This window comes from Elephas maximus, chromosome 8 (assembly GCF_024166365.1).
Source record: "Elephas maximus indicus isolate mEleMax1 chromosome 8, mEleMax1 primary haplotype, whole genome shotgun sequence".
NCBI lineage: Eukaryota > Metazoa > Chordata > Mammalia > Proboscidea > Elephantidae > Elephas > Elephas maximus.
The window spans coordinates 52,987,959-53,006,749 of NC_064826.1; the positions used below are offsets into that span (position 1 = coordinate 52,987,959).

The window sequence follows — 18,791 nt, forward strand, 5'->3', positions numbered from 1 at the left end:
TTTTTTTTATACTAAGTCTTTGAAACCCAGTGTGTATTTTACATTTATATCACGTCTTATTTTGGACTAGTCACATCCCAAGTGTTCATTAGCCACATATGGTCAGTGACTAGCATATTAGACAATACATCTTTAGAAAAAAAGTAACACAGAAATCTAATCTGAACGTAAATTGATAAAACCATTGTGGAGAATTAGTCTAGGATGTATATAACCTATGGCCCGATAATTACACTTTTGCTAATGTATCAACCCAGAACCAAAGAGACTATAAAAAAAAATGCTGGTACAGCAATAATTTAACAACCACCATCAACACCAAGGGAACACCTTACACCTGCATCATTTTCATATATTCACGTAGTAAACTCTTTGCATGCACTGGCAGGAATAGTATTTATTGCAGCGAGAACAAATTCGTTGTGTACTCTCACGTTTCCTGTATATGAAGGTAGGGATTAATTTATCCTCCAGCCATATGTTTTCACCCATAAATGTTGACCAGCTGGTGTATTAATCTGGGAAGAATATGGCATAAAGATGCTGGCCTCTATGTTTCTGAATCTGCCCCCATTCTTCTAAATTCAGCTGTGAAACACAGCCACCACTATTCCATGAGTCCCTAATGTTACCTGGATTTGATATACATGTATACAAATTTGTCAGTATTAAAGCACTAGTAATTACCCACTGGGAACCCTTGTGGTGCCGTGTTAAATGCTTGGCTGATAACCAAAAGGTCAGTGGTTTGAACTCACCAGCTGCTCCATGGGAGAAAGACGTGGTAGTCCCCTTCCATAAAGATTTACAGCCTTGGAAACCCTATGGGGAAGTTCTACTCTGTGCTATAGGGTCGCTATGAGTCAGACTCTGTCGCAATGGGCTTGATTTTTTTTTGTTTAATTACAAATTGACATGACTTATAGGAAAAAGAGCACCCAGCAAGTGGCATTTGTTGTCCAGTCCCCTAGGTTCTTTAAACATGGTGTAATAAACTGCCTCAGCCTCTGAGGCTTGATAACTGCACTTCTCTGATGCTCATTTGCCTGATCTCTAAAATGGGACAAAACCTACCACACAAGGTTGCTGTGAGAAAAGTGGCTGGCACAGTGCCTTTCACATAGGCCTAGTCAAACACCAGCCACCACAGAACAAAACAAATTACAGCACGCTTGACAGCAATTTGGAAATCCCAGTGGCACAGTGGTTAAAAGCTATGGCTGCTAACCAAAAGGTCAGCAGTTCAAATCTACCAGGTGCTCCTTGGAAACTCTATGGGACAGTTCTATAGGGTCGCTATGAGTCGGAATCGACTCGATGGCAATGAGTTTGGTTTTTTGGTTCTGACAGTAATTTACCTCTTCCAACACAACTATTTTGTCTGGTCATAATTAGAACCATTTATTTAAATTTAATATTTAAATAATATTTCTGTTAATCAGAAATAAAAATTAGCAAATATTATTGTAAATGATTATTCAAGTTTGGTGAGACTGTAGTGAGAAAACTATCACAAATACTGCCAGCAGCAATGTCAACTGCTATCATATCCCCAAAGAGAATTTGACATTCCAGAGTTCTTATTCCTTGATTTAGAAACCCTAATACTGGTAAGCTCCACTTGGAAAATAGTTTAAAATACAGATCAATATTTATATCCAAAAAGTTCTTCTTATTCATAATTAAAAAAATGACAACAATCTAAATCCCTAACACGAGGGGAATGGGTATAAAACAACACATATCCATAGAATTGAGTAACACTTTTCATTATATTAAATGATATTTTAAAAGTGTTTAATTAGGACAAAGTACTATCATATAAAGTAGAATATTAATGATGTCAAAATGCATAGAAAAAAGACTAAAGGTGAAATTAAATTTTTGTGTAAACTTGTTTAAACAAAAATATCTCTTTACTCTAAATCTATATTTGGATTTATTTTCACAGAATATCACTTAGTAAAAAGATAACATGTCAAATACTTCCTAAAAATTAATGACTAAAAAATTTGTTTCTACAGAGAATATTATGCACCACATTTAGTCAAGAGCAGCATCAGGTGTCCCTCCTTGCCATGGATACCAGAAAGTTTTGTGCAGAATTTAGATGTCCCTTATGTAATTCTTTCAATGCTGATTATTGGTAGGAGATAATTCTTTTCTCCTCACTGATTTGTTATCACGCTTTTAGCTTTTACTTAAATTTCTCTCTTAAATATAAACTTAAATGCTTTTTAGGATTGGCCATAGGATTTAAGTGATGACCTTTAAAGACAAGATACTATGTGTTTGCCAAAATGGGAAAAGAACACATCTCCACAAGGCCATATTTAAGTATTTGATAGAGAATGCAGAAATCACTGGCTCAAATCTGAAGGGATTTCAGTTACACCACTGGGCCTTAATCTGTTCAAACAGCTCATTCATTGCCTTTCCACAAATGTGGTACCTACCCCTACATCATTTAGACCTTGCATAATTATCTTACTAAAAAAGCAAAATTGTGACTCCAGAACTTGCTGAAACATGAGGATATACAGTTTTGAGTAGTATTTTCATAGTCTAAAGATTAAAAAAATAGTAAGAAACAATGAAAGAAATACCTACTCAGAGTAAACTTGACTTCTTTTACATTTGAACTAACCAGAATGAAAGAAATTCATTAAGTAAGTTGATTGCCAAATTAGGCTTTTGACCCCAGCGATACTTCCAAATTCTGTAAGACTAGCTCTTTCTGAAAGCCTTCCCACCACTTTTAAAACTGAGACCAAGACAAGATCTTCCCTGAGGTGGCAGAAATGAAAGCCTAAAAGAATTGTTCCTCACTATCAGAATTTAACAGATTATAGTACCATTTATACAAACCAGGCATCAAACAGTTAAACAGTAAAGCTTAGGCTGAAGCCTGGCTGCACCCCAGGGCCCTGTAGGCATCCCTTGGCACATCTCAGGTGCTGTGGGGATGTTGTGTATAAGAGACAGGAAACAACCTTAGAGACAGGTGTGTTTGATTAACGAGTGGGGGAGGGGGAATACCACCTATAGATCCCAAACCCATGACAAACTATAACTAGCTCTTCTGTCCACTAGAGGAAGGGGGCAGGGTGGCACCAACAGAACACTTAGTCCTCCCTCAAGCTGATTAGTGAAATAGATCAAAAAACCTAACCAAACCCATTGCCATGGAGTCAATTCTGACTCTTAACAACCTGATAGAATAGAGTAGAACTGCCCCCATAGGGTTTCCAAGGAGCGCCTGGTGGATTCAAACCGCCAACCTTTTGGTTAGCAGCAGAACTCTTAAGCAATATTGCACCAGAGTTTCCTGTGTAATAGAAGTGGAGACTTAATAGAGAGTTAAATATGTTTTATTAGGAAAATAAATTAGAATTGTCACATTCTTTCTTGAGGAAGATCATTTCTAGATACTTCAGGCATAAAGTGGGTATTTTCAGAACATGCTGTCTGCAACTAGGATGAAAATACAGTAACCAGCTCAGCAGAAGATAAATTATCTCAAGAGAAATGTCACAAACGGAATGAAAAAAAAAAAAAAAGCATATATAAAACAAGGATGAAGGAGGAGGTACTTTCCTAATCACTTCTAAGAGGGAAATAATGAGAGATTAGTGGTACGAACACTGGGATTTCACCACAAATTAATCCTATGGATCATATGTAGAATTTGATGGGAATATATACAAACATATAACACACACACATACATACAAATATACACACATGTGCAAATACATTGTGCTACTCTTTTCAACTAGCCCCTCTGCCAGTCCTCTAAAGTCCTAGTGTTTTGGGATACTACTACTACTAATAATTTGAACATGGATTAACTCAACTAACCTTGAGTCACTCCTCTGATACCAGATCAGCCAATGGACTTTACCTAGAAACCAGAAGGCATCAAGGCTTTATACTAACAGAAAACTTCACACAGATTAGCACAGTCAAGGTGAGCCAGGAACACTAGTCACTTTTGTTACTTCAGATTTTTTCCTCTGCAATATGATCTTCCAAATTCAAAGAAACTGCTGCAGAACAAAATACTCTGAATAATGACAGACTGTCTAAATTCCACTGACCAATTTAAAATAGGACCTCTCTCAATATGTAAATACCAGAGATCATTTGTATTTTCAAACTATTCAACTACTGAAATTCTAAACATGCCCTTGATAATTCTCTGCTTTATTCAACAAATCTCCTTTCCCAACTACCACCTCCAAATTATAATCCACCAGCACACAGAAAATCAGAGATTCCCCTGAAAAGTGCATTGTCTCTACCCAAGGGCTCTTATTTCACACTTGCAAACATTAACAGAATTCTAATGATCACCTACAGTCCAAGTAAATACATATATATACTTATATTTATAATTTATAGTTATCTTCTCCACTACACATGTTTTTAGTGTGCACAAAATATACTTTAAACGTAGAAATTATAGTTTTGTTTTTAGTGGTTCAGTTTGTTTGATAACTATTTAAATTAACTGCATTGTGTGGATACCATAAAACTCCTCATTAAAGGGTATAATTTTTAAATCTATAAAATACATAGAATTGTATCGAGAAAAACAAAATTTCCCTCTGCATGAATACACAACCAAAAACAGATCTTCTAAAAATGGGAAAGAAATTTAAGGGTTTTTTTGTTTTGCTTTGCTGTTAACTTCAATTCAAAACACTGCAAGTAATAATTACAGTTCTTACCACTCATGAAGTGCTGTAAGAAACCAAGTATTATCTACCTTTAAAATGGGTCTCAGTTAACATTATTCATCTCAGATAAGAGAGGGTAAAAATCTGCTTATGTCTATAGGGAACAATACCTTCACACAGTGCTAATTATATCAAAGCAACCTAATGTCTTTCTAAAATTTAAAAAAAAAAAAAAAAAAAAACCTCTAGAAGTTTTATGGTTTAAAAAAAAGTTTCACTCTAAAAAATTAACATTAAAAAAAATTTTCTAAAACTTCTCCTGTATAGATGCTGAAATCTACTCTATTTTTCCATTCTAGAGAATTACTAAATCAAGGACAGTAAAATTAAATAATATTTAACAATTTTTGATTTGTATAAAAACAATGAACAATCATTTTAGATTCATTCCCAAAGTGTTTATTAAAACACTGTTGTTACTTATCTAAGAAAGTAGCAATCATTTAATCCCCAGCCTCCCAAGGTCCAAATATTCTAGTAGCCCTAACACACTATAAACACTAATAGTTTCATTCTTTCATAACTATAAAAAAAAAAAAAGAAATTTGCCATCTGGTTTTTGGTCATTAACATTGCAGAGAAAGTATTCTTATCATTCCATAACGAAAAAACAATCCTTGATGTTAATCACTGAAATCCACATTCTTTTTTTTCTTTTCACAGCTCCTAGTAAAAATGCTCCTTTATACTGATGCTAACTAACATCTCAAACTGAGTTATAAAAAGCCTAGATACCATCTCTTTGAACAACTATTTTCTACCAAACTTATAAACGTACACAAAGTTCTTAATTTTTGTACAATGAGAGATTTCATGTGGCTTATGGATATGCAACCAACCAAATTTTTCTTTAAATATTCAAGAGACTGACAAGATCAGGGATACTGTGAAAAGTAAATGGACCTTTTATTGGGCTTTTACACATTCCTTCAAAGTTGTAGGTCTTTAATTCATAAATGGTTGGAATAATTGTTATTTTAGGTTGTTGGCTTATGTTATCTCCTTACATCTGGTGTATTAACCCAGACAAGTATAAATTACATGAACGCTTCATAAGAGAATAAGCATTTAATGAGTAACTAACTCTTCTAGTATAGCAATACTGATTTGTTTTCTTCATTAGAAATATGATTTTTGCTCAGAAGTTTGGCCACCAAAATATTTCAGATTTTATACCAGTATATGCACATTCGTATATAATGTAGGTATGGCTTACCTCAGTCAAGTGTGGTGTAGGGTTAAATCCACAGAGATTACACACTATATTCTTGCATTCAGTGCAAGTACTGAAGTTAGGAGGATCCTTAGAACCTATGTTGAGTTCAGTTTTGCAGAGAGGACAAATGGATTCTGCTTCGGGGGTTTTCTCCAGTTTAGGGGGAAGGACAGCCTTTTGAGGCTCAGTTGTTGAAGGTTTGCTATCCTTAGTAGGTGGAGGCTTCTTTTCTGTTTCTGTTCTTTTTACTGTTGGAACTTGTTCAACTTTGCGCTCTAGTTTTTCAGCTACTGGAGCTTTTGTTTCTTTTTTCACAGGTATGACCTTTGCAGGTGCTGGTGGTATCTGACCTGTAGATTTGGGTGGCCCCTGAGAAGTAGGTGGCTGTGAAAGAGGAGGGGCTTGCTTTGTCGGGGCCCCGGGCCCACTTTGTGAATGAGGTCCAGGCTGGCCTGCTGTGGAAATCAAATTTGATGCCTGGCTAAAGATGGATGCTCCAAACCCAAAGAGTTTACCAGTCACAGTTTCTTGAGGAGTTGTGGGCTGTGATTTAGGGGAATCAGTGATACTTCCCAGATTCAGACTAAAACGTCTTGACTGCTCCTGAGGCTTTGGCGGCTGCTGCGATGCAGGGAGAGTTTGGCCAGTGGTAGGTCGTGAACCAGGGGGAGTTGGTGATGCTTTTGGCGAGGGTTTGGCATCTGGCTTTGGACTCATTTTGGTTTGTGCTTTCTTGGGATCTTCCTTCTTTGGAGCTGGATCAACTTGTTTTTTACCTTTGATCTCTGAACTAGGCCCAGGATGTGAAATAATTTTCGAGTCTGATGCAGGCCGAGGTATGGCTTTAGAATCAAATGGGGTGACTTTTTCTCCTGTTGGTGGAAAACTTTGTGAGGGTTTGGCAGAGTCTGTTTTTAGAGGAGGGGTTGTTTTCTCTGGAGCCTGTGCCTGTACTTTGGCGCTTGGAACTTCAGGTTTTGTTGCTGCTAATGATGAAGATACAATGTCTGTGGCCGGCTTTACTGTCTTGGGCTGCTTTGGTTTAGCAACAGCCACGAGGGCCTTGGCCTGCTCAGGTGGGACAGAAGGTTCTTTGGGAAGGGCTGGCTGGGGCAAGGGCTCTGTTATAGAAGGCTGCTTGGCCATGGCTGGGGGAGAACCGTGAAGGGTTGGTTGTTTCACTAGAGGTGGAGGCTTTTTCGACTCAGGTGGCTTTGAGATATCCTGTTTGGGGGCAGCATCCTTCTTTGGGGAAGACTGCTGTGATTGTGGGGCCGATTTGCTTCCTGCCGGTGTAGGAAAAACATGGGCAGTCTTCGGTTTGGGTTGCGGTGATGGAGGAATTGGAGCCAGATCACCTCCAAGAGCTCTCTGCATCTGACAGTTTAAACAGAGCCATTCTTTTATCTAGAAATAATACGAAACAATGGTCATTGAGATAATAGCAATGTAAAAATGAATAAACATTTCACAAAATGCATGGTACCATTTGAAACTTTGTCTTTCATCATTCAAAGCATAAGACTCAAACCAAATTATTTTACTTAGTTTTATATTAAAATACAAAACAATAATTATATTAAAATACCATTAATGAACCTCACAGACCAAAACACTCTATATTTTGAGGAAAATAAAAAGGAAAAATCAACACAGTTATATTTTTCTTCCAATGTTAAATTTCTTGCCTATGATTTGCTCAGTTTGATTACTCCCAGAAATAGAAAATAATGTATAATAAAAAACACAAGCTATAACATATTAAAAAAACATTTTAGAGCCTACAAATCAGTTAGGTTACATGTTTTCTCTACTGATGGCTCATAAAGAGTTTTTAGTCATACAGTCCAGGTTAGGCTTGTCAAAGTATTAGCAAATCATTCATTTCTTAAATTAGCAGAGTAATACTTCCCCTCCAACATAGTATATTCGAATGTAGAAAAGTAAAAAGTTGTTAGCAATTTCCTGTTAAGAAGGTAAAGCAAAATAATGCTATCCCTTCAAATTACCATAAATAGCATGATTGAAAACATTGTTTATAACTTTTATGAACAAATTTGAAAGGGGCATACAAGGAAGCAATATACTATCTGACTGCTCTTTTCATATCACATCCATTATGAAAAGGAGATGCTGAATTTGACACAACATGTCAGAAGATAATTTAAAAGCACTTATGTTTAACATTTACCTTTATTTTTTGTTATTCCAAAATAATATATCCTCATTATTAAAAAATCTTAATACTACCAAAATAAAGCTTTTAAAACATTAAATTCTACCATGATCCAACTGTCCCCACATAAAGTAGCCAGTGGTAAAAGTTTGGCACCAAAGTTTCTTGGCAAGAATGCTGCACAGTGAAAAAATAAGGATATGGAACATACCAAAAACCCTAACCAAACCCACTGCCGTCAGGTCAATTCCAACTCATAGCGAGCCTGTGGGACAGAGTAAACTGCCCCATAGGGTTTCCAAGGAGTGCCTGGTGGATTCAAACTGCTGACCTTTTGGTTAGCAGCCATAACTCTTAACCACTATGCCACCAGGGCTTCCATATGAAGCATAGGTAACAGAAAATTTTTCACAGCACAGAATTGTAAAGTGTTAGGCTAGCAAACAAAAACATACTCTTGATCTTCAAATAATTTCCTTTTGAAAGGAAATTGAACTCATCGTTCTAAAAATGTTTACCTCTTCATCATAGGAAAGTTTAAACTATTAAGCTTTTTTAATAATAAAAAAAAACCTATACTGAATCTTTTTCTTAATTTATTAAAATGGTTTTAAAATAAAAAGGGCACTGAAATTATTTAAATTCATCCATTAGTATAACAAGGCTTATTTTAAAATTTCATGGAAAACAAACTTTTGTTTGAAGAAGGTTAAAAGAGATATTCAACTCTATCTGAAATGTTATATTTCTTCTTAAACATCCGAATCAAAAAAGTAAAACTGTAATATTTGTTAAACACGGGTGGTATGTACTCAAATATTCATTACATTTGTTTTCAATATGGGTGCTGGGTATCTGTGTATTCATTATACCTTGATCTTTACCTGTCTCCATGGTTGAAGTATTTCACGAAATAAATAACTTTTTATACATACAAATATTTTAATCCAAAAATCTAATCAATTTTTTCTTATTTTTTTCTTCCATGACCTTATATAGTTCTGCCTTACCTCATAATCATGAAGCTGAGCAAGATTAAAAAAAAAAATACATAATTAAACACCTAATTCTTTACATGTACTGTCATTGCTTTGTTTTCTATAAAATACCTATGAGATCTTTATCCACATTAATCACTTTAAATTACAAACTCCTAGGGTCAGTGACCGTCATTCATTATCATTAACTGCTCTTTTTCTTTCAACAAGTGTTGTAGCCAAAGTAGTTGCAAAATTTATTCACTTATTAATTCTCTTATTCAAATATTTATTGAGCACCTTCTACACAGCATATACCACTGAATAAAAGAGGGCAAAATCTGTCTTCATGGAGCCCACATTATACAAATTAAGAAATAATTTCAGGGTTAATACAGGAATATTACAAATATCTGATGATACTGTGATGATCCCTTATTTCCTTTTACATCCCCGAATTTTATTTGGATTCATTTGGTTTTATCAATAAAATGTTAAGTCTCTTTACAACGTCAACATTGAAGCTTCACGCATAGCCAACCAGTAGGCCCTAACTCCACCTTTTGACCATGGCAGAATTAAAACACTATCTTGACATATCTCATGTATGATGCTCATCAACACTGGAAAAAACATTCTGTGTTTTCTTTATTTCAAAAGTATGTTTCATTGTGGTTTATAAATGCATACGCCTACATTTCCACCTAAGGAGAAAAAGGAAAGGTAGGAAAAGGGAGATAGAAAACAAGGGTCGCTGCCCCTTTACAGGAAGAGAATCCTGCTTTTCTTTCAATAAGCCCATTTCTTAAACACACTATACTAACTGCCCCAACATTTATCCTTTTAATGACAGTTTCTTTTCTTTGATAAACAACACATAAAAGATATCTATCTCCTAATATCCCTGCTCACTGCTAGAATAAGGTTGGAATCATTGTCTATAAAAACCCATTGCCACTGAGTCGATTCCGACTACAGCTGTCACAATATGAAAAGCTTTTTATCCTTCAGAGATTTTTAGAATCTACTTTTTATTTAATTCTACTGGCCAAATGTGTTGAAGACAGAGATGTTTATTATCTCAGCACTTAGTAGTCTAGTACTGAAAACAGCAGGATTGCCAATTCCATGATTCATCTGATAAGCCATGAACAGAAGAAATTCCCCAAACATTCAGAGAATGAAAATGTCCACACTCATACCAGCACTGACATCACGAACCACCTTCTCCTTTACTTCTGTCATGCCTTTTACAATACACTTAGAGTAACAACTAGTAATAGCGTCACTGACTTCTCAGTCATCTTATATATCTTAATATTTTGACCGTATTTTTAATTATTCCCCAAGCACTGTCTACATTTCTTGTGAAAAAGAATTCCCCATTCATTCTTCCACATTTCAAAAGCCTCTGTCCCTCATTTGGCCCTCATTGTCTCTCAAGCACCTTATACTTCCACCAAAAGTAATCCATTTAAACAAATAAACAGAAAGGGTTAACTCTAACCACTTTCCCTCCATCTTCAATGTCTCCCCATTACCTGTGAAACAGAGCCTTTTCTTTTCCAGAAATAAAAAAAATTCAAAATTCTATTGGCATTCCTATCCTAACACTTACAAAATCCTATTTTCAGTTCTCTATTCCCCAAAAGACTATAAACAATAAATGGCAAGGGCTTCCTCCTAGTAGTCTTTCTATTGCCCCCAGGACTGACTGACTTTTTATGCTTTATAGATATTCATAAATATTTTTTAGCTGGTTAGAATTAAATTCACTGCAAATATTTAACTGTGCTCTTCAAGCTACAGTTTCTCTGTGTTTACGCTGCCAATCCCCACTGTTTACCCAGCCTGTGCAACAGGTTTCTGCTTTCATTTTCTGGTTGTGTGCCATTCTCCCCAGAACCCTACATTGTACCTCTGGCCACTGACAATTGATCTTCATTTTGATTCAAACTGGAAAGACTCTCCTATAATTACCATATCTGCTATACATAAATATTTTCCCTGCCTGGAGACAATTACCTACTGTCTTGTATCACTTCCAAAATTAAACATCTATGTCTGAATCTACATAGAGATGACCCTGAATTCACTACTACCATTGCCTCAGACACTAAGGTCCAACTGCTGCAAGTTCTACATGTCGCTCAGATCTTTAGCACAGCTGGTCCTCCTTGTTCTGCACGATTGGGCCTGCATTCTAATATAGCCATTGATGAGGATCTTAGATCTTAGTCCTTAATGCTTCCTCCCATACCATGAAAGTCAGACAATACCTGAGGCCAAGTCTGATTCAAAGAAGGTTTCCACAGAGATTTCAAAAACAACGTCCAAGTCCCCTGTCACATATAGTACCTCCTCCCTCACATTACACTGTAATCACTCACCTACACCCATTAGGTAAATGGTAGGAGGTGACAAATGCAAGAAACAGTATCAGGAGAGCCTACAATTGTATCAATATGACCTGGGAAATTTCCTACCTTCGATATCCAAGCATTAAAATGAAAAAAAAAAAAATAGACAAACATGTCAAGCCACTACTCCTAAATTCTAGATTTTATATAACAAAAAAAGAAAAAGCAGACATCTTTTGCTTTTCCCACATAAATAGGATTCAAGGTGCAGAGACAGAATGGTTTACTGAGCTACCTACCCAAACTCAATTAGCTCTAAGGGAAAAAACAAAGAATAGCGTAAGATTGATTGTTCAGTCTTCTGACTTAAAATGCTACATAAATAGAGGAGAAAGGTCAGACAGATTTCTTCCATTCTGAGGTCACTGTGTATTCTGATGTCCAAAACCCAATGCCGTCGAGTTGATTCCAACTCATAGCGACCCTATACGACAGAGTAGAACTGCCCCATAGAGTTCCCAAGGAGTGCCTGGCAGATTCAAACTGCCGACCCTTTGGTTCTCAGCCATAGCATTTAACCACTACGCCACCAGGGTTTCTGTATTCTGATGTAGACCTCCATATAATTACTATAACTATTTCCTTGTTTAATCCAATCCTCTGGGCTCCCTATTGTTGAGCTTTTGTTATGTGTCAGAGCTGTGAAAAACAGTGATACAACCTCACTGGCTTTGGTCTTTGCTGGATAATCATAAATGTCTTACTTAGATGCTTCAAGAGGTAATACCTGAAGGCTGAATTGTGAATTTTGCATACAGAGTTTCACGAAATGGTGATAATTTCCAGTATAAGGATCAACACTATAGATTACAAACAAAATTATATTCTGATTTTTTTAAGAGTCTTCAATAATAATTCAAGATAATTAACCCGATACATGTAAGCAATGAAGTGAGTTGTTAAAGAATATTTCTGATCATAACCATTATTTATCTATTTAACTTCAAAACAGAAAGTCTTTCAGGGAAAAAAAAAAATTCCAGGAAGCATAATGACTAATATCCACCCCTCAATGTGCCCCAAACCAGAAATTTTAAGCACAAAATCTACAAAAGATTCATAATAAAAACTCTGCTAAACTATAGAACAGTAAAAAAAAACCTGCTGCGGTCTAGTCGATTTCGACTCATAGCGACCCTATACAACCTACACAACCCTGTACAACCTATACAACCCTATACAACAGTAGTGCTTGGAATAACAGAAAATCAAAGAGAACAAACACAATGACAGGAATTTTTGTTTGCTGGTGTTCATAACACCATCTATATTAGTTGTTGAATAAACTTCCTTGAACCATGCTTTCATACTGTCCTTGTTGGGTTCTTACGTCTTGACTCATCACAACTGAACTTTTCTACAGGCTTTTATGACACTTCATATGACAATGACTGCAAATTATAACATCTAAATGTGCCATTTACTCCATCAAAGCAGAATTCTCACTTTCTCTCATCTAAGTCATGATTCCCAGTCCACTGCGTGCTCCGCTTCCCTTTTCCTAAATCCTCCTCATCCTTTATGGTGCATATTAAAGTTCCCCCTTTACCACTTAATAGTCCATCATGAACTAAGCTCTGCCGCTTCTTAACTACTATAACTATATATAGGTTGAGCCACAGCACTTAGACTCATATACCGTCTCAAAGCATTTTTTCAATTATCGTCTCCCTTCTCACATAGACTTTAAAGGGGGCAACCACATCTCATGCTTACTCTCACCTTTGTGTTAGATATTAAGTAAATTTTAGATATTATTTAATGATGAGTTGTTCTAATGTTTTTCCTCTTCCTCATCAAAGCATTTCAAATATTTATTGAAAGCCTCATATCACTTTGAAAGCCATAAGAAAAGATGATATAACCAGACAAAATATAACTTTAGGAAAAAAAAGCTGCAAGGAAACAACATGATAAAGATGACACCTGGTAAGATTTGATGGCAGATTATGCTTTCAGCTATTCAAGAATTATCCAAACCACATAACCTCCTTTTCAGAGGCAGTTACTCCCTGACAGCAGTTTGGCTGCAGATGGCTCCCATAGCTGACATCTTTAACTATGCAGATTAATGCATATTTTGGTTAAAAATTAGACACTTGCATTCCTCAGAACTGTGATGACAAGTTCAGCCATTTGGAGAAACAATTTTCTTTAAAATAATCCATCCAGAAGCTGGATGCATACTTCCTCTCTGAAACAGTGTGGATTACAGTGTCCACTGCATGAGTCGGCAGCCATAAACAAGACTTGGGAAACATAAACTAAACAGGCACTTTTTTCTTCATAAAACATAACGATGTTCGCCAAATGTATCAGTACATTTGTAAACCCTATAAATTAGGATCAACTAATAAAAGTATATTTTAATATGTTTGTCACTGAGGTCCAAAACAAGAAAAATGACACTGTCACCAACGCATAATTTACAAGTACAGTACATAGACATGAAAGTCTATCTGTACTCAATTAGTTACTCAAAATAAGGAAGATCTCAAATCAATAAACTTAATATCCCTGCATCATACATTAAGATTTGTAAACTGCTCTCATGTAGTGAGTTCAAACTTTTATGCCTCAATGTATTAACACAAGCCTTGAGCTATCACACAATTTTGCAGCCTGTGATCCAAGAGGTCTGATTAGACAGTGTTTGTGCAATTATCTGAATAGCTTATTGCATTTTCCTCCTATTATTTCATTTAAAAATAAAAAATGAAAAAGTTAATTGTATTAGTGAAATGAATAAAAGGTCTCATAAACTTAATATAAAGAGACAAATAAGAAATCATTACATATACTGAAACCAGCATACTCTTAAATTCAATCAGGTGCTCACTTGAATTAAGACAATTATTTGTGTGTTGACTTGGAAAGGAAAGAATATATTTTTTAAATATAAGAAATACTGAAAATATTTTAAAGCTTGTGTAAAACAATAAAATTTCATAAAGGATTTTTAGCTTTTTTTAGGTCTCTGAATGGAAACTCCTTATACCTTGTAAATTATTCAAACTTTACCAAGTTCTCTTTACGTACATTTTCAAGAACATATTTAAGAGAAGTCTAAATTCTTGTCCCATGAGCTTTATGTTACGTTCATTGGTTTTCATAGGTTCTATCAACAGTTTTCACTGCCACTTACTTCCTTTTCTAAGTCCTTCCTCTGTCAATGAGCTAAATAATACACTCGGTATTTTCCCAACAAATACAACTACAGAATTCCTAATAACATGGTCACATAATGAAGCTTCCTACTTAATTTCTTTTAAGTGTCTTAAAGAAACAGAAATCCAGTTCTGAGAGTTGTTCTAAGTTTTCAACTAAAAATTCTTATTTTGCTGAACAAATTATAGAAATGTATTTTCTAGCAATTGTTTGGCAGCTGATAAAAAGTAAATCTCTCTTCTCGACTAGAGGGGGAAAAAAAGAACATGAATGGTGTTTTAATATTTTTTATTCAGGCAAGACCAGGTCTCTTCTGTATGTACTTTGGTATATTCTATTTTCAAAACAAGATTCCATTTTCATTTGCTAAGTTTTTAGCTCTTCCTCTTGATTCTGAGTTCCATTTCTGATGATGAGCAATCAAGGCTGGTACTTTTATCACCTTTCACTCAAAATCTAGCAGAATGGCCTCCACAGAGCAGAAGCTCACAGCTTTCTTACAAAACAGAAAAGAACTCATCAATGCAAGATACTGGTTTGAGTATCAGTGAGTAGGAAGATATAAAACTGGTGCTCCTGGACTTTGATATTTTTTATGCTAAAGTCCAAAAACAATCCCTGCCTAGAAAGCTAGCTTCTTTTTAATTTTAAGGATATGGAAAACACACACACACACATTCTTGTCCAAGTAAAAATTTAGGAGATGGTATGGTGAATCAAATAATCTGATTAAAGACAATGTGGATGCCTATAAAAAGATGCTTAATTTTGAGTCAGTGGATCTGGCTTCTTATACAGGATCCATTACTAACAAAATCTATGACCATTCAAACCTCACTTAAATTCTTAACCTCAGTTTCCTCATCTACAAATGGAACTAGCAATGATAGCACTAACCCTACATGCCAATTACAATTTTTTAAAGAATTAATAATAACAATAATGAATGTTTATATATTACTTTCACTTTCAAAGCACTTATATCGCCTAATGTGATTTTTGTTTCATGAATACTCCCACATTACAGACAAGGAAATTAAATACTCAGAAAAATAAGACGACTTGATCAAATCACAAAACTAGTAAGTAGCTGAATTAGGATTCATTCTCATATTCTCCAAGTCTCAAACCCATATTCTTTTCACTTTTCTAAGTGGCCACCCTATGACTAACTTATAAAGAAACACTGCAGATTTCAAGTGCTTTAGAATATGAATTCCAATTCTTTTATTCTATTTACTTATCTTTAAAATGTGGATGCCACCTCATCAAAAAAGCATGAAATGAGAAAATGCATATAAAGTACCTAAAGCACAATATGATATGCAGTGTTCAAACTATGCTCTTTCCTTCGTCTAACAAAAATCAATCTCCCTTCTTACTGAACGAAGAGAAAGGCAAGAGACGTTTATAGTGAAGTCATTGCTTCTTTATCAAGAACAACTGGAATCACTTCTAACTGAGTTCATAATATAAGCAATAGTGTACATGTGTGAAGGGCAGAACTAGAATTAAAACCTAGATTTTTGGATGCCTTATTGATTAAAAAAATATATATATATATATTTTTTTATTCATGGATTTGATATTGGTAATATTTTAAGGAAAATGGTTATAAACTTCTAATAGATTAGTTACATCTTTGTTTTCAATATAATACCTTTAAATATTTGTAAATAAGAGCTCATTTTTACCTAAACTAATTAAGATTCAGGAATAGGGGTGTTAGATATGTGTGTTTTCTCAAGGGATGTGAACAGTAAGCAAGTTAACCCATCACTGTATTGAGTTTACCGATGCAATAAATGAATTTTAAGGGCGGGTATCTGCTTTCACAACAGAACAGCTGTTCTTACCAAGCTCTACAGATCATCATACCAATTGCAATAATAGGTAACTGCAGACCTCCTAGACAGTATAAAGTCTGGTTATGTGAAAAGACACTTGAAACATCTAGTCATTTAAAAGCTAAAAGTAAAAAAAGGCTCTGGCTCTAACGATTAAACTTCTGGGTAAATTACCAGGATTTTATTTTTTAATCCAGTGAATTGAATTTCCCATTTATGGGGAAACTGTCATTGTAAACTGGACCTGGTTGAAGATGAGAGCTAAACAAATAATGCATTTTAAAATATTTTTCAATTACACAGATTTTTTAAATGATCAATGAGCCTTTCTATTTTTTTATGCTCATTACAAAACTATTTGAGGTGCAGGTAAATTCATTTTTATTATAATCAGAGCATTCTTCTTTAAAATAATATGGATGATATTATACGGATTATCAGAGAATTGCAAACATAACATTTTTTTTTTCCTTCCAAAAGCCTTATGTTTAGAGTCACAAAACTGGATTTCTCTTAATTGGCTTCATATAAAAATGGTGCTAGTTACAGTATACCTGGCTGTGACAAAGTGTATATTCAATGTCCCTCTAGCTTTCTTCACTTCTGGGTATATATGGTAAGCTACACCGTCTCTCTTTTCATTTTCCACTTGGCAGAGATCTCCTAAAGTGACTGTGAGATCACATACACACACATATGTATTTAGTATTTGCGGCAATGATCTTTATGAGTTCTTTCATGTGTGAAAAAATCCTTAAGCTGCCCCTCACGTTCTCTTGATACCTCATGTTGGCACAAAACTTATCCATCATCACCTGTGGAACTTCGAAGAAATTGCTCTGTATCTGCTATCCTCAGTATTCATAGTGAGGGTGATGTCTATCTGATTTCTAACCTTTTGTACATGGCATTGTTTATCTCTATGGGGCTTTTGGGATTTTCTCTTTATATCTGGAGATCTAATATTTCTCCAGCATGTATCTATGAACCAGTCATTTTTATTAATCCTGTTTGGCAATTGGTTGGACTGTATTCCTTAGCTTAAAAAACCAAAACCCACTGCCATCAAGTCGATTCTGACTCATAGCAACTCTATATCTTAGAGAAATGTTATTCTAGATTTTCCTTCATGATCTCAATTTTTATTTTAGAACTTCTATTAAAATTCTCAAGTATAATCTCTACAACTTTTACCATTTCTCTTAGAGTCCCAGAGCTCTAGGATTCCCAAGAAAGTCCCAAAGTCATAGATAACCATCTCTGCCATCTCCCCAAGTTGTCCAAACTCCACAGGAAGGAGTCTAGAAGGAGCTCCCCATACTGGAGAGAAAATGGCCATTCCCTGCCTCCACATCACCATGGGCAGGACTGAAAAAGGGACTGTAGAATTATGCACATTTCTAAGATCATTCCCAACATTTCCTTTCTCACCACTCCCACTCTTACTTCCTAGCCTCAGCTAGGACTACATTAAAAAAAATTAGGCCTTTAATCATCATTAAAAACTCAAGATTCCCAAGTCATATATCAACTTTCAGACTCAGCCCCAAAAGGGAGAAAGTGAGGGAACATCACCACCCCATACGCACCCCTCCTTTGGTACATACTACACCTCTTTTACTTCATTTTTCTCCATAACACTTACTACCATCTGTCGTACCATATATACTTTACGTGTCTGTCACCTTTACTAGAATTCAAGCTCCTTGAGGGACGGATTTTTGTCTATCTTGTTTATTCCTAAATTCCCAGAGTCTAGAATAGTGTCTGGAACATAAAAGGTGCCTGGTAAGTATTTGTTGAATTTTTCTTCTTTTGTCTTTAGCTTGATAATCTGTGAAAACTCTTGGGTCTTTCTCTCCCAGACTATCAACTAGGTCCGTTTTTACCCATAGCCAGCCCACTGAAACTTGTGTGTAGCAATTACTGATGAAATATCTTCTTATTTTCCAGAAAAATAATAAGAATTTTTATGAGAGACTTACATTTCCTAAATCAACTCTTTCACGTGAAGTTGTTTTTTTATTTGTGTTTTTTTTTTTTTTCTCCATCAGTTTATCTATGTTCTTCACGTGGTATTATTCACTCATATACAGTGAATCTCTCCATTAGGGTACCTCTCCCTCTCTTTTAGTCTTCTCTTCTGAATGAGAAAGCAGAGGGTCAGTGTCCAAGAAAGGCAACTTTACTCTGAAGGTAACAGATTTAGTGCTTTCCACTCCTGGTTGACTAGTATTTTCTCTTT

At 35.3% G+C, this 18,791-nt stretch overlaps 1 protein-coding gene across 3 annotated transcripts in view; it reads right to left on the bottom strand.

Annotated features, from left to right (window-relative positions):
* Positions 1 to 18,791, bottom strand: part of PCLO (piccolo presynaptic cytomatrix protein) — a 427,248-nt gene that overhangs the window by 395,387 nt on the left and 13,070 nt on the right. For all 3 annotated transcript variants that reach the window (XM_049893053.1, XM_049893054.1, XM_049893055.1), the window contains exon 3: positions 5,959 to 7,365. In XM_049893053.1, the coding sequence (XP_049749010.1) occupies positions 5,959 to 7,365 (1,407 nt within the window). The remainder of the gene's footprint in view (positions 1 to 5,958; positions 7,366 to 18,791) is intronic.